At 40.4% G+C, this 15,000-nt stretch overlaps 1 protein-coding gene across 1 annotated transcript in view; it reads left to right on the top strand.

Annotated features, from left to right (window-relative positions):
- LOC128643916 (nucleolar pre-ribosomal-associated protein 1) overlaps window positions 1-15,000 on the top strand; it is a gene marked incomplete at its 5' end in the record, with an annotated part of 233,169 nt that overhangs the window by 16,742 nt on the left and 201,427 nt on the right. The window contains 4 exons of the mRNA XM_053696690.1: window positions 1,895-2,002; window positions 9,028-9,144; window positions 9,264-9,402; window positions 10,620-10,790. Of these exons, the coding sequence (XP_053552665.1) occupies window positions 1,895-2,002; window positions 9,028-9,144; window positions 9,264-9,402; window positions 10,620-10,790 (535 nt within the window). The remainder of the gene's footprint in view (window positions 1-1,894; window positions 2,003-9,027; window positions 9,145-9,263; window positions 9,403-10,619; window positions 10,791-15,000) is intronic.

Genomic DNA, 15,000 nt, shown 5'->3' with positions numbered 1-15,000 from the left:
GTCCCTTTAACTCTTTCCTTGGAGAGTATTGATCAATCCCTTAAACCAGTTTTTATCCACTAGTGAGTTCACATCTGTAACTTGGGCAACATTCAGAGAACCAGCTGCTTCCCCAAAACAGAGTAGGCATATCTATTTAAAGCAGTGGTCTCAAAGTACAGGCCCTGGGGCCATATGCGGCCCCCCCTTGTTTAAGGTAAACCATTAATTTGAGTTGTCAATGGTTTTTAGGGTTCTAAGAGGTGTAACTATTTTATGTTCTATATAGGCACTCAAAAGATAAATATAAATATAAAGACAAGAGTCCAGTGTAGATTCCCACCATGCACTGCTTGGATAAATATCACTTTTGGCATTATTATACCGTTCCAGAATGATCACTTCACTAGGAACTCACAAGATTTTATATATATATATTTCAGCAAAAAATGATGCACTCTCAGGAATTTTGGACAAACAGTGTTGAAATGTATTATTTATTTATATATCAAACAAATGTTGACGCTGTTTGTCCAAAATTCTTGGAAAATATGCTGAAATATTTACTACATGTTTACCCACAGTTTGCTGACTCTTGGAGCAAGGATTTGTTTTACTTTGGATTTAATATATATATACACACAACTGTGTATGTCTGTTGTAGGCGCGCACCATGCACTACTGCTTGGGTAAATGTCACTTCCGGTTCCTAGTATATCTAGCATTTACTCAGTTCAAGCGGCCCCCCAAAAGTGCAGGACACTTGTCCAGTGGCTCCCAGATACATTGAGTTTGATACCCTTGGTTTAAAGGAACAGTCTACTTTTATATTTTTATTGTTTAAAAAGATAGATAACGCCTTTACTACCCAATCCTTCGCTTTGCACAACCAACATTTTTATATTAATGTACTTTATAACCTCTAAATCTCTGCCTGTTTCTAAGCCCTTGCAGGTTACCTCTTATCTCAGCGCATTTTATTAGCTTTTCACAGCTAAACAGTGCTAGTTCATGTCATATAAATAAAATTGTGCTCACTCCTGTGAAGTTATGCATGAACCAGAACTAATTGACAAAATGCAAGTTTGTAAAAAGCACTGAGATAAGGGGGCAGTCTGCAGAACCTTAAATGCAAGGTAATCACAAAGATAAAACGTATATTACTATAACTGTGTTGATTATGCAAAACTGAGGAATAGGTAATAAAGAGATTATCGTTTTAAACAATACATTTTTTTCAAGTAGACTGTCCCTTTTTAATAGCTGTAATTACATCCTTTAATTATTTTTATATAATGTTTTGCTGCTGACCCATGAGTCAGTGGCAAAATAAGCCACTACTGCAGTTGAGTGTGGGGATAGACGCACGTGTCAGGGGATGTGCACAGAACTTGTACAGAGAATGATCTGCAAGTTATGGGATGTGTACCCAGTATGGATTGTGATGATTAAATGTATTGTCTAGAGAAAGTACAGTTTAGTTTTTCAACCATGCAGATGTTCTCTGAAAGCATCATTAGAAACCAGCAAGTTGGGCTAAAGTAAGGACCCAATCAATTGATCATGGGAGAGATCTTCTCATTTCTTCACCAATGACTGTGACTAAATCTTTCAGGTTTATATTTTTGGTATTTGTTTCGGTTTCCTCATGAGTGCTGGGGAATACATTTGGGTGAGGTACTTGCCAGACAAGAGGAGTGTTTGACCCATATTCAGATGTCAGGGAGTGCAGTGAGGGACCATTGCTGAGCTCTGTTTTGTAGCACATGGACTGACCAATGCTCCCTTAATAGAACCCTGAGAGATTTTGTTTATCTCCAAAAAACAAAACAGTAATACATTAAAATCCTTGTGCACATTAAAATGACTTTAAGTGCTAATCTTTATATTATTATTATTGCTAATTATGTTTTAGGAAGTTTCTGAAGGTGGAGAAAAGTCCATATTTTATCTGCTGCTGAAAATGTTTGCAACTTGTAACAAAGCTCAGCTCAAATCTTCAACCAGATTATTGATCATTAAGGTAAATTTGTATTTCCCTGACAAAACTCTATTACCTCAATTTGTTACTGTTTAATAACATTATCTGTAATGCATCAGGTTGTGAGAGGTGAGTAAACATTACCCACATGTGTAAGAAGATATTGACCTTTTTAACAACCTTACTAAATGTTGAGTCCAAACGGATTTTGAATTAAACTATTTTTTCCCCACTTAAAAATAAATCTGATTTGGGTAGGAATACAGCAACAAAAACGTTTAAAAGCATTGACGTTGCACATTTCTTTATATAAAAGCTATGCTCCTGTTAATGTAGGCTTCTTTTTTCAAAACAATAAAAAACATTTAAAAGAAAAAAAATGTTTAAAGGACCATTAATCACTTTGAAGTTGTAATGTTAAAGATTGTAAACTTTTGCAATGTAATCCAAAGTATTTAAAATAATTCATAAAAACTGTCACTTTCATTCATTAAAATATATTAAATACGCTTCCTTCATAAAATAATTACTATATATTGAACGTGAACATTGTGCTGTTTCTCCGCCCACATCTCATACTTGATTTCTTTCCTATGGCATAGAGAGTCCACGACGTCATTCCAATTACTAGTGGGATATTCACCTCCTGGCCAGCAGCTCACCTTGTGAGCTGTCGTTCTGCTTTCTGCCTGTCTTTCTGGATATGCACTTTCAAGAATTTTTTTTCTGCATTTGATCAAATATAGGACTTATTTAATCCTATATAAGGATGCATTTGGGGCAGTATGCAGGCACTATAAGTATGTGAGGTAGACTAAGGGGTTAAGACTTCCCTTATATTGTATGGGATGGTATCTCTGGCTGAAGGATGTTTATGTCATAGTTAAGACTCAGATGGGAAACTGATGTTTTTCAAAGGGTGTTTTAAACAATTTTATTCTTGGAGATCTTAATCGTTAACTCCGTTTTTTTACCTTAGAAGCTATAACTGAAACGCGCTTTTAGCCTGTTGCGCAGTTTCTTTTGCTGCCGCTCACGTTATTTCCCGCTCTTCCGCTTGTATTGCTGAGCGGAGCAGTGTCATTTTCTGTGAGTCCTCTTCTGTGGCGTCTGTGTGGATATTGTCTGACTGATCTGCTGGAGAGCTCTACATCAGCATTATTTGATGTTTCTAACGATTACGGTAGGCACCTCAGTCTGACTGAGGTGTAGAGATGCATTTTTTATTTTTCATATATTCTACATTCTTAGCATTTTTGCGCTCTGAAGGATTACAATCCCTTCTTAAAGTGACAGTTAATTTATATAATTCCTTTGTTTTTGGGTACTACTTCAGCTATGGACACTGAACAGGAGTCTGTTTCTTTTGATAAATGCATATTATGTTTAGAGGCACAAATAGTTTTGCCTATGAAATTTTGTTCCTCATGTTTAGCTAAGACCCTAAAATTTAAAGATAAATTACTTCCTTCTGAGCCTATTGTCTCTCAGGATATTGCTGTTCAGGATATGCCACAGCTTTCTCCTCAAATGTCCCAAGGTTCAATGATATCACATACAGTGCCCTGCGGTTCCTCTCAGACTCCTGGTGGCATTTATTTGCCAGGAGATTTTGCTGAACAGATATCTTCTGCGGTGTCTGCAGCTTTATCTGCTTTCCCTATGGTGGGTAAGTGCAAGAGGAAATCAAATCATATTTCTGCTAGTAAGGTGTCTGTCCCATCTTCTTTTGTGATGGTTGACCTTTACCATAAGTCAGATGAGGAGAATACCTCAGTAACTTCTGAGGTTGAGATGTCAGATTCTGACAGTGCAAATCCTTTGACTGATTCTGAAGAAGTTAATTTCAGATTTAAGCTTGAACACCTTTGTTTCCTTCTAAAGGAGGTACTGGCTACATTGGACGACTCCGACCCTTCTGTTGCTGTCAACCCTAAAAAAAATCTAGTAAGCTTAATACATACTATGATGTTCCTTCTTCCGTGGAAGTTTTTCCTGTTCCAGACCGTATGTTGGAAATCATAACACAGGAATGGGATAAACCAGGGATTCATTGTGCCTAATGGGGAAGGAGCTATTTCTACTCTGGCCAAAAGAACTACAATTCCTATAGAGGATAGCTGTTCTTTTAAGGATCCCATGGATAAAAAGCTTGAAGCTTATTTAAAAAAAAATGTATATTCCAGGATTACAATGGCAACCTGCTGCAGTATTGCTACAGTTGCAAGCGTTGCATCCTATTGGTGTGACACTTTGTCTGAGCTGATTTTAGAAGAGAGTTCTTTAGAGGAGATCCAATATAGAATCAAGGCTCTTAAGTTGGCCAATTCCTTTATCTCTGATGCCAACATGCAAGTCATTAGACTGGGAGCCAAGATATTTATAAGGGTAAGACCCTTTTTGGTCCTGGTCTGGTGGAGATCATCTCTGAGATTACAGGTGGAAAGGGGTCTTTTCTTCCTCAGGACAAGAAAAATAGACCTAGTTGTTGCCAAAATTCTAATTTTCGTTCCTTTTGTAACTTCAAAGGACAAAAGTCCCCCTCTTCCTCCTCCAAGCTGAAGCAGTCCAAGTCCTCTTGGAGATCCAGCCAGCCTTGGAATAAGGGGAAGCAATCGAAGAAGCCTTCATCTGAGGCTAACTCAGCATGAAGGGTCCGCCCCCGGTCTGGTATTGGATCAAGTGGGGGGCAGACTTTCTTTTTTTTTGTCAAGCTTGGATATGCGATGTCCCAGATCCTTGGGCTGTGGACATAGTATCTCAGGGTTACAAAATAGGATTCAAGACTTGTCTTCCCAGGGGTAGATTCATTCCCTCAAGATTATCTGCAGACTAGGTAAGAAGAGAGGCTTTCTTAAGCTGTGTTCTGGGCCTTTCCTCCCTGGGAGTGATTGTTCCAGTTCCTGTAAGGGAACAGGGTCAAGGATTTTATGCAAATCTATTTGTGGTTCCCTAAAAAGAGGGAACTTTTCGGTTCATTTTAGACCTAAAATGTCTCAACAAATTCCTCAGGGTTCTGTCCTTTAAGATGGAAACCATTCGTTCCATTCTTCCTTTGGTCCAAGCGGGTCAGTTCATGACGACCATAGACCTGAAGAACGCGTATCTTCATGTTCACATTCACAGGGATGATCACCAGTTCCTGAGATTTGCTTTTCTAGACAAGCACTTTCAATTTGCTGCTCTTCCATTTGGCCTTGCGACAGCTCCCAGAATATTCACAGCGATTCTGGGGGCTCTTTTGGCAGTCAGGTCTCTGGGAATTGCGGTGGCACCTTACCTAGACGACATCTTGGTTTAGGCATAATCTTTTAAACTAGAAATATCTCATACAGAGATCTTGTTGTCTTTTCTACTTTCCCATGGTTGGAAAGTGAATCTAGAGAAGAGTTCCCTTGTTCCAGCTACAAGGGTGTGTTTCCTAGGGACCATCATAGATTCCCTATCCATGAAGATTTTTCTGACGGAGGTCAGAAAATCCAAACTTCTCTCTTCATGTCTCTCTCTCCAGTCTGCTATTCGTCCATCAGTGACTCAATGCATGGAGGTAATTGATCTGATGGTTGCTTCCATGGACATCATTCCTTTTGCTTGGTTCCATCTGAGATCAGATTTGCATGCTCAGTCAATGGAATGGAGACCATTCAGATCTATCTCAGAGGATATTTCTAGATCCCCTGACAAGAGACTGTCTTTTGGTGGATTTCTCAGGATCATCTGTTCCAGGGCACATGCTTTCGGAGACCCTCCTGGGTTATTGTGACCACAGACGCCAGCCTGTGGCTCTTTAAAAGCTCAGGGCCTGTAGACTCGCGAGGAGTCCTCTCTTCCCATAAACATCTTGGAGTCTCGCAATCTTTAATGCCTTGATGGCTTGGCCTCAGCTTTAGTCCAGTTTATCAGATTCCAGTCGGACAACATCACCTCCAGTGGCTTAGATCAACCACCGGGGGGGGACTAGGAGGTCCCTTGCTATGAAGGAGGTGACTCGCATTATACAGTGGGCGGAAGCTCACGATTGTCTCTTCTCTGCCATCCACATCCCAGGAGTGGACAACTGGGAGGCGGATTTTCTGAGCAGACAAACCTTTCATCCTGGGGAGTGAGCTCTCCATCCACAGGTTTTTGCCAGGATAATCCTCAGGTGGGGGGTTCTGGAGTTGGATCTGATGGCATCTCGCCAGAACACCAAGTTTCCAAGGTACGGTTCAAGGTCAAGAGTTCCTCAGGCTGCCCTGATATATACTTTGGCGGTTCCTTTGAATTTCGGTCTAGCATACCTTTTTCCTCCTCTTGCTCTCCTTCCACGAGTAATTGCTCGTTTCAAACCGGAGAGAGCATCTGTAATTCTAATAGCTCCTGCATTGCCTCGCAGGATCTGGTTTGTGGATCTGGGGAAGATGTCTTCTCTTCCACCCTGGAGGTTGCCTCTGAGGAAGGACCTTCTAACTCGGGGTCCTTTCCTCCATCCAAATCTAGTTTCTCTGAAGGGACTGCTTGGAGATTGAACGCTTAGTTTTGGCCAAGCATGGTTTTTCTGAGTCGGTCATTGATACCATGCTTCAGGCTCACAAACCAGTTACTCATAAGATTTAACATAAGGTATGGCGCAAATACCTATATTGGTGTGAATAGAAGTGCTTCTCTTGGAACAGGGTCAGGATTCCCAGAAATTTGTCTTTTCTCCAGGAGGTTCTGGAGAAGGGTTTGTCAGTTAGTTCTCTGAAGGGTCAGGTTTCTGCACTGTCTATTCTTTTGCACAAACATCTGGCTGATATGCCAGATGTTGAATCTTTTTTTCAGGCTCTGGTCAGAATCAGGACTCTGTTTAAACATGTTGCTCTTCCTTGGCGCTTAAACCTTGTTCTTAAAGTTTTGAAACAGGCTCCGTTTGAGCCTATGCATTCGGTGGATATTAAGTTGTTATCTTGGAAGGTTTTGTTCCTTTTTGCTATTTCCTCTGCTAGCAGAGTTTCTGAATTCTTTGCTTTGCAGTGTGATTTCCCTTATCTTATTTTTCATGCAGATAAGGCGGTTCTTCGTACTAAATTGGGTTTTCTCCCTAAGGTGATTTTGAATTGAAATATTAATCAGGAAATTGTTGTTCCTTCTTTTTGTCCTAATCCTTCTTCTCATAAGGAACATCTTTTGCATAACTTAGATGTTGTGCGTGCTCTAAAATATTACCTTCATGCTACTAAAGATTTTCGGCGGTGTTCTGCCCTATTTGTTGTTTTCTCTGGAAAGCGTAAGGGTCAGAAGGCCACTTCTACTTCTCTTTCCCTCTGGTTGAGAAGTATGATTCGTTTTGCTTATGAAACTGCTGGTCAGCAGCCTTTTGAGAGAATTACAGCTCATTCCACTAGGGCTGTCTCCTCATCTTGGGCTTTCAAAAATGAAGCTTCTGTGGAACAGATTTGCAAGGCGACAACATGGTCCTCTCTACATACTTTTTCAAAATTCTACAAATTTGATACTTTTGCCTCCCGATGCTTCTTTTTGTAGAAAAGTTCTTCAAGCGGTGGTGCCTTCTGTTTAGGTCCTCCTGCCTTGTTCTCCCTCCCTGTTCATTTCGTGTCCTCTAGCTTGGGTATTGTTTCCCACTAGTAATTGGAATGACGTTGTGGACTCTCCATGCTATAGGAATGAAAAGAAAATGTATGCTTACCTGATAAATGTATTTCTTTCCCGGCATGGAGAGTCCACGACCCACCCTTAAATAATTTTGCTAAACCTCATACCTTTGTGTTATCTTCTTTTTCCATTTCCCTTCGACCGAATGCCTAGGGGTTATGGGTAAGGGAAGTGACACTAAACAGCTCTGCTGCGGTGCTCTTTGCCTCCTCCTGCTGGCTATCCCACTAGTAATTGGAATGACGTCGTGGACTCTCCATTCCCGGAAATAAATAAATTTATCAGGTAAGAAATAAATTTATCAGGTAAGCATAAATTTTCTTTTTGGACTACGATGACAAATCCGGCTTCATCCAATTGTTGCGTGCCCCACGAGCTGGACGTCAAAGGGGGCACTAAACGATTGGATGAAACTGGATTCTCCATTGAAGACCAAAATCAAGTATGAGATGTGCGCAGAGGAACGATGCAATGTATAGTTTCACTTTAAAGGGACTTGAAACCCAAAATTTCTTCATAATTCAAAGTATATGGTTTTAAACAACTTTCCAATATACTTCTATTATAAAATTTGCTTTATCTCTTGGTGGCCTTTGAAAAAAAAAAAATAGCAATGCATTACTAAGTGAACTTATCCGGTAAGCCAATGACGAGGCATATGTGTGTAGCCACTAATCAGCTGCTTGCTCCCAGAAGTGCATTGCTTCTTCTAAGCCTACCTAGGTATGCTTTCCAACAAAGGGTGCCAAGAGAGCAAAGTAAATTTGATAATAGAAATAATTTGGAAAGTCTCTTAAAATTTTATGCTCAAGCTGAACCATAAATTTTTTTTTTTATTTTCATGTTCCTTTAAAGTACCAGTAAACACAAAAGATTTGCATAGCCAACAAATGCATGATAAAAAGACAATACAATAGTGCTTAGTCTGAACGTCAAATGAATAGCAGATTATTTTTTTTTCTGACCATTTTAAAAGTTATGTCTATTTCCACTCCCCTGTGCCATGTATCAGCCAATCACAAATGCATATACATTTTTCTGTGAATTCTTGCACATGCTCAGTAGGAGCTGGTGACTCAAAAAGTTTAAATATAAAAAGACTGTGCAATTTTTGTTAATAGAAGTAAATTGAAAAGCGGTATAAAATTGCATGCTCTATCTGAATAATGAATATTTAATTTTGACTTGAGTGTCCCTTTAAACATTTTATGAGTAATTAGATTTAGAGTGTAAGAAACCTCATGGGAGCTGTTTTGACATTTTAAAGGTTTATCAATTTAAAAGGTCTAAAATGGTTCCATAGCTAAATTCAACAAAACTGGTTTAAGTGATTTTGAGTTGAAGATTCTTCTAAACTGTCTAATAAAATAAGGTGCTATTTGGTTGCTGCTTTATTCTTTAATTTTGTCTCTTGTTTATTTACTCCTTTCCAGGTTTTGCGTGACAGTGGAGTATTCGAATATACCTGGAAGGAACTGGATCTCTGGTTGAGAAATCTGGATAAAATAGCTGATAACTCAAAGAACACAGTGATCCAGTTTTTAGAACGAGTAAGACTTTCGGTTTCACACATCTGCTTGAAACCTCTGAAAGAAAAAACAAAAAACACTATTGCTTTCTAAATTTCACATGCACATCACCCCGTTTAATTTCACCCTCCTTCCAACAGACCCTACTCCGGCTGGTGTCTAACCCTTACCCGTACACTGATAAAGCTGCTGAGATTGTCCAAGAGGCCAGTTTGCTGCAACTCAGCTCGGGCAAGCAGGACTCGGAGACCGTAAGCATCCCTGTCTCACACATTGATGGTAAAGAAAGTTTATATCTGCGTTAGTGTTGCCACAATTATCACAATGCACCAATTAATTTAATTTAGTAAATCTGTGATCATGTGTTCATTTGTTCATTAAGAAAATAGAAAATAGCTCTATACCCTTTTCTCCATTTGGCTCAGTATCCTGTTTGTTGTGGTAAAAAATGATTCATATTTTGTTAAAGGGACACTGAAACCAAATTTTTTCTTTTGTGATTGCATGCAATTTTAAGCAACTTTCTAATTTACTCCTTTTATCAGTTTTTCTTCATTCTCTTGGTATCATTATTTGAAAAGCATAAATATAAGCTTAGGAGCCGTCCCATTTTTGGTTCAGCACCTGGGTTCAGCTTGCCGGTCAATGTCTAAATGTGATTCAGAGCGTGCAATTTTAAGCAACTTTCTAATTTACTCCTTTTATCAAATTTTCTTCATTCTCTTGCTATCTGTATTTGAAAAAGAAGGCATCTAAGCTAAGGAGCCAGACAATGTTTGGTTCAGGACCATGGACAGTAATTGTTATTGGTACTGTCCAATCGGCAAGGACAACCCAGTTTGTTCACCAAAAATGGGCTGGCATCTAAACTTACATTCTTGCTTTTCAAATAAACATACTAAGAGAATGAAGAAAATTTGATAATAGGAGTAAATTAGAAAGTTGCTTAAAATCGCATGCTCTATCTGAATCACAAAAGGAAAAAATTGGGTTCAGTGTCCCTTTTAGTTGTAGCCACATAAAAGTGATTATTTTCATGTTGGTTCCGGAGAGAATATGATTTTCAGTAGACTGAGTAAGCCTTTTAATAAAAAAATGTGTTTAGAGTTGAGGAGAATGCATTTTGTGTGATCCATGTCAGCTGAAGAAGATATCTTTGAAGCCTTTGAAAGTTTATGCAGCTTCTTGATCTGTGAATGATTCTCTAGTAAAAGATATACAAAACTATAATACAGCCAATAGATTCTAATCTAATTGCATTATACTAGAGTATGCTTTAAATTAGCATATGGTTCCCTTAAGAAAAAAAAATATCTGACCAAATCAATTAGTTTACCTCAATAAAAAAAATATTTATTACATTTTTACCATTTTTTATTTCTACATTTTTGGAGTTATAGAAACCCAGCAATTAAGTTACCACATTCTACTTCAGAAGTTATTGTATCTTATTTACATTTTTTCTTGTGTACTAATCTGTCCTCCCTTCTCTGCAGATGTCCTGGATATGGTGGATGTCATTGTGGAGGGCAGCGAGGGGCTGGATGATGAAGTTGGAATGGCCCTGGATGAGGACCTGATTCTTCAGACGTTCCCATTTAGTGCTGTGGTCCCTGTAGCTTTGGAATTCCGAAATTCACTGCTAACTCAAACAGAAGATGAAGATGGTATGTCTTCTGCTATATTTTGATTAAGGTTGGGTGATACTGATTTGGCATGGTTGTGTATGTATGTATATGTGCGTGTATGTATGTATATGTGTGTGTGTGTAAAAATATTTTCTCCAACATTGGTGTGTCCGGTCCACAGCGTCATCCATTACTTGTGGGAAATGTTCTCCCCCACAGGGAAAGGCAAGGAGAGCACACAGCAAGAGCTGTCCATATAGCTCCCCCTCTGGCTCCGCCCCCCAGTCATTCTCCTTGCCGCTCTGAACAAGTAGCATCTACCACGGGGATGGCGAGGAGTTTGTGGTGTTAGTTGTAGTTTTTTATTCTTCTATCAAGAGTTTGTTATTTTAAAATAGTGCTGGATTGTACTATTTACTCTATAACAGAAAAGTAATGAAGATTTCTGTTTAAGAGGGCTATGATTTTAGCACAAGTAACTAAAATCCATTACTGTTACCTCGCAGGACTGTTGAAACAAGAGAATTTCAGTTGGGGGTAACAGTTTGCAGACTCATCTGCTTCAGGTATGACTAGTCTCCTTCTAACAACACAGGCTAATGCTAGATGACAGTCATTTTTCCCCTCAGGGGAAACGGTAAGCCATTTTTCTTTCACCTCAGCAAAAAAGATAACAGGCTTCCCCTTTTTGTTTTTTATGCTGGTAGACACTGTTAGGGGCTAAATCGATTGGTTTTTATTACAATATTATACCATTTGAAATATTTTATAAGCTCACATACACTTGGGAATGTTTTTTATTGATCTGGCTTGTTTTAGACACCTAAATCTAGTCAGGAAGGCCCCTTCACTCTAGTGTGCTGAGGGAGGAAGCCTCATTTTGGCACTTCAGCTGTGCAGTTGAATTTCAAGGCAGTGCATGCAGATTCATGTAAGAGGGTCCTGTGGTTCAGAAAGTTACTCCAAAAGGCTTTTTTCTGTGAATGGTGACCCCTAAGGAAGGTAAAAAGCTGCAGCAAGGCTGTAGCTGGGATTGTGGTGTGTAAAAACGGTTAAATCAAACAATTAGCTCCGGTTTGCTTGTTTTAAGAGCTAGAGTCTCCATATTTGCTGTGCAATACTTTCTAAGCATTTAGACACTGGGGTCCAAATTTCAGAAAAATCGGATATTGCCTTCATAGTTTTTTGAACATTCAGAAATAAATGTGTCATTTTATTATTTAAAGAGACAGTAAAGTTTTTGTTTAAAATCGTTTTTATTGCATTGTTTGCCTGCCTAAATCTGTTTAACATGTCTGTTCCATCAGATAACCTATGTTCTGTGTGTATAGAGACAAATGTGGTTCCCCCTTCGAGTGTTTGTGATAATTGCGCCATAGCGTCCAAACAAAATCAGGACAGCTCTGTTATTTTTCATAATGTTGCCCAAGATGATTTATCTAATGAAGGTAGTGGGGATAACTCTACATCCTCTCCTTCTGTGTCTACACCAGCTTTGCCCGCGCAGGCGACACCTAGCGCGCCAGTGCTTATTTCTATGTAACAATTATCAGCAGTAGTGGATAATTCTATAGCAAATCTTTTATCCAAACTGCCAGTTTTTCAGAGAAAGCGTGATTGTTCAGTTTTAAATACAGATAAAAAAAGATGAACAATCAGACGCTGACGATGCCTTATCTATTTTACCCTCACATCAATCGGAATTGGCTGTGAGGGAAGGGCTGTCTGAGGGTGAAATTTCAGACTCAGGAAAAATTTCTCAACAGGCAGAACCTGATCTAGTGGCATTTAAGTTTAAGCTAGAACATCTCTGCGCTTTGCTTAAGGAGGTATTAGCTACTCTGGATGACTGTGATTCCATGGTAGTACCAGAGAAGTTGTGCAAATTGGACAAATTTTTAGAGGTCCCAGTGCACGACAACGCTTTTCCAATACCTAAGAGGGTAGCGAACATAGTGGAAAAGGAGTGGGAGAAGCCAGGTGTACCCTTTGCCCCACCTCCTATATTTAAGAAAATGTTTCCCATAGTAGACCCTAGAAGGGACGCATGGCAAACGGTCCCGAAGGTTGAGGGAGCTGTTTCAACACTAGCGAAGCGCACAACTATTCCTATAGAGGACAGCTGCGCTTTCAAAGATCCTATGGATAAAAAATTGGAAGGATTGCTTAAAAAGATTTTTGTTCAGCAAGGGTTCATCCTTCAACCAGCTACGTGTGTTATTACTGTCACTTCAGCTGCGTCCTTTTGGTTCGAAGAACTAGAAAGGTCGCTCCAGAAAGAGACTTCCTATGAAGAAGTCATGGACAGAATTCACGCATTAAAGTTAGCTAACTCCTTTATATTGGATGCCGCCTTTCAAATAACGAAATTGGCGGCGAAAAACTCAGGTTTTGCTATAGTAGCGCGGAGGGCGCTTTGGCTAAAATCCTGGTCGGCAGACGTGTCGTCCAAGACTAAGTTACTGAATATTCCTTTCAAGGGTAAGACCCTTTTTGGGCCGGAATTGAAGGAAATTATTTCAGACATCACTGGGGGTAAGGGCCATGCCCTTCCACAGGATAGGCCTTTTAAGGCTAAGAACAAGTCTAATTTTCGTTCCTTTCGCAATTTCAGGAACGGACCGGCTAATAACTCCACTGCCGCTAGACAAGAAGGTAACGCGGCCCAGCCCAAACTCGCTTGGAAGCCCATGCAAGGCTGGAACAAGGGTAAACAAACCAAGAAACCTGCTGCTGCTACCAAGACAGCATGAAGGGGTAGCCCCCGATCCGGGACCGGATCTGGTAGGGGGCAGACTATCTCTCTTCGCTCAGGCTTGGGCAAGAGATGTTCTTGATCCCTGGGCACTAGAGAGAGTTTCCAAGGGATACCTGTTAGAATTCAAGGGACTTCCTCCAAAGGGAAGGTTCCACCTGTCTCGCTTATCTTCAGACCAGATAAAGAAACAGGCATTCTTACATTGTGTAAGAGACCTATCAAAGATGGGAGTGATAAACCCAGTCCCCTCCGGGGAACAAGGTCTAGGGTTTTACTCAAACCTGTTTGTGGTTCCCAAAAAAGAGGGAACTTTCAGGCCAATTCTGGATTTAAAGATATTAAACAAGTTCCTCAGAGTTCCATCCTTCAAGATGGAAACCATTCGGACAATCTTACCAACAATCCAGCAGGGTCAATTTTTGACTACCGTGGATCTGAGGATGCGTATCTGCATATCCCAATCCACAAATCTCATCATCAGTTCCTGAGGTTCGCCTTTCTGGACAAACATTACCAGTTTGTGGCTCTTCCATTCGGTTTAGCCACCGCTCCCAGAATTTTCACAAAGGTGCTAGGGTCCCTTCTAGCGGTCCTAAGACCGAGGGGCATCGCTGTAGCACCTTATCTAGACGACATCCTAATCCAAGCGTCGTCTCTTTCCAAAGCAAGGGCTCATACAGACATTGTGTTGGCTTTTCTCAGATCTCACGGGTGGAAAGTGAACATAGAAAAAAGTTCACTGTCACCGTCCACAAGGGTTCCTTTTCTGGGAACAATAATAGATTCTGTGGAAATGAAGATCTTTCTCACAGACGTCAGAAAGACAAAGCTTCTAAAAGCTTGTCGAGTTCTTCACTCTATTCCTCAACCCTCCATAGCTCAATGCATGGAAGTAATAGGACTAATGGTCGCAGCAATGGATGTGGTTCCTTTTGCTCGAATTCATCTAAGACCATTACAGCTGTGCATGCTCAATCAGTGGAATGGGGACTATACAGACTTGTCTCCCCAAATTCAAGTAGACCAGGTAACCAGGGACTCACTTCTCTGGTGGTTGACCCAGGATCACCTGTCTCAGGGAATGAGTTTCCGCAGACCGGAGTGGGTCATCGTCACGACCGACGCCAGCCTCTTGGGGTGGGGCGCGGTCTGGGACTCTCTGAAAGCTCAGGGCCTATGGTCGCGGGAAGAGTCGCTTCTCCCGATAAACATTTTGGAACTAAGAGCTATATTCAATGCGCTCCTGGCTTGGCCTCAGCTAGCGGAAGCCAGGTTCATAAGATTTCAGTCGGACAACATAACGACTGTTGCGTACATCAATCATCAGGGGGGAACAAAGAGTTCCCTAGCGATGAAGGAAGTAACCAAGATAATCCAATGGGCAGAGAATCACTCCTGCCATCTATCTGCTATTCACCAGGAGTAGACAACTGGGAGGCGGACTATTTGAGTCGTCAGACTTTCCATCCGGGGCAGTGGGAACTCCATCCG

Source organism: Bombina bombina, unplaced genomic scaffold (genome assembly GCF_027579735.1).
Source record: "Bombina bombina isolate aBomBom1 unplaced genomic scaffold, aBomBom1.pri scaffold_594, whole genome shotgun sequence".
Taxonomy (NCBI): Eukaryota; Metazoa; Chordata; class Amphibia; order Anura; family Bombinatoridae; genus Bombina; species Bombina bombina.
Note: the sequence above shows the minus strand (reverse complement) of the source record. Positions and strands in the feature narration are given on the sequence as shown.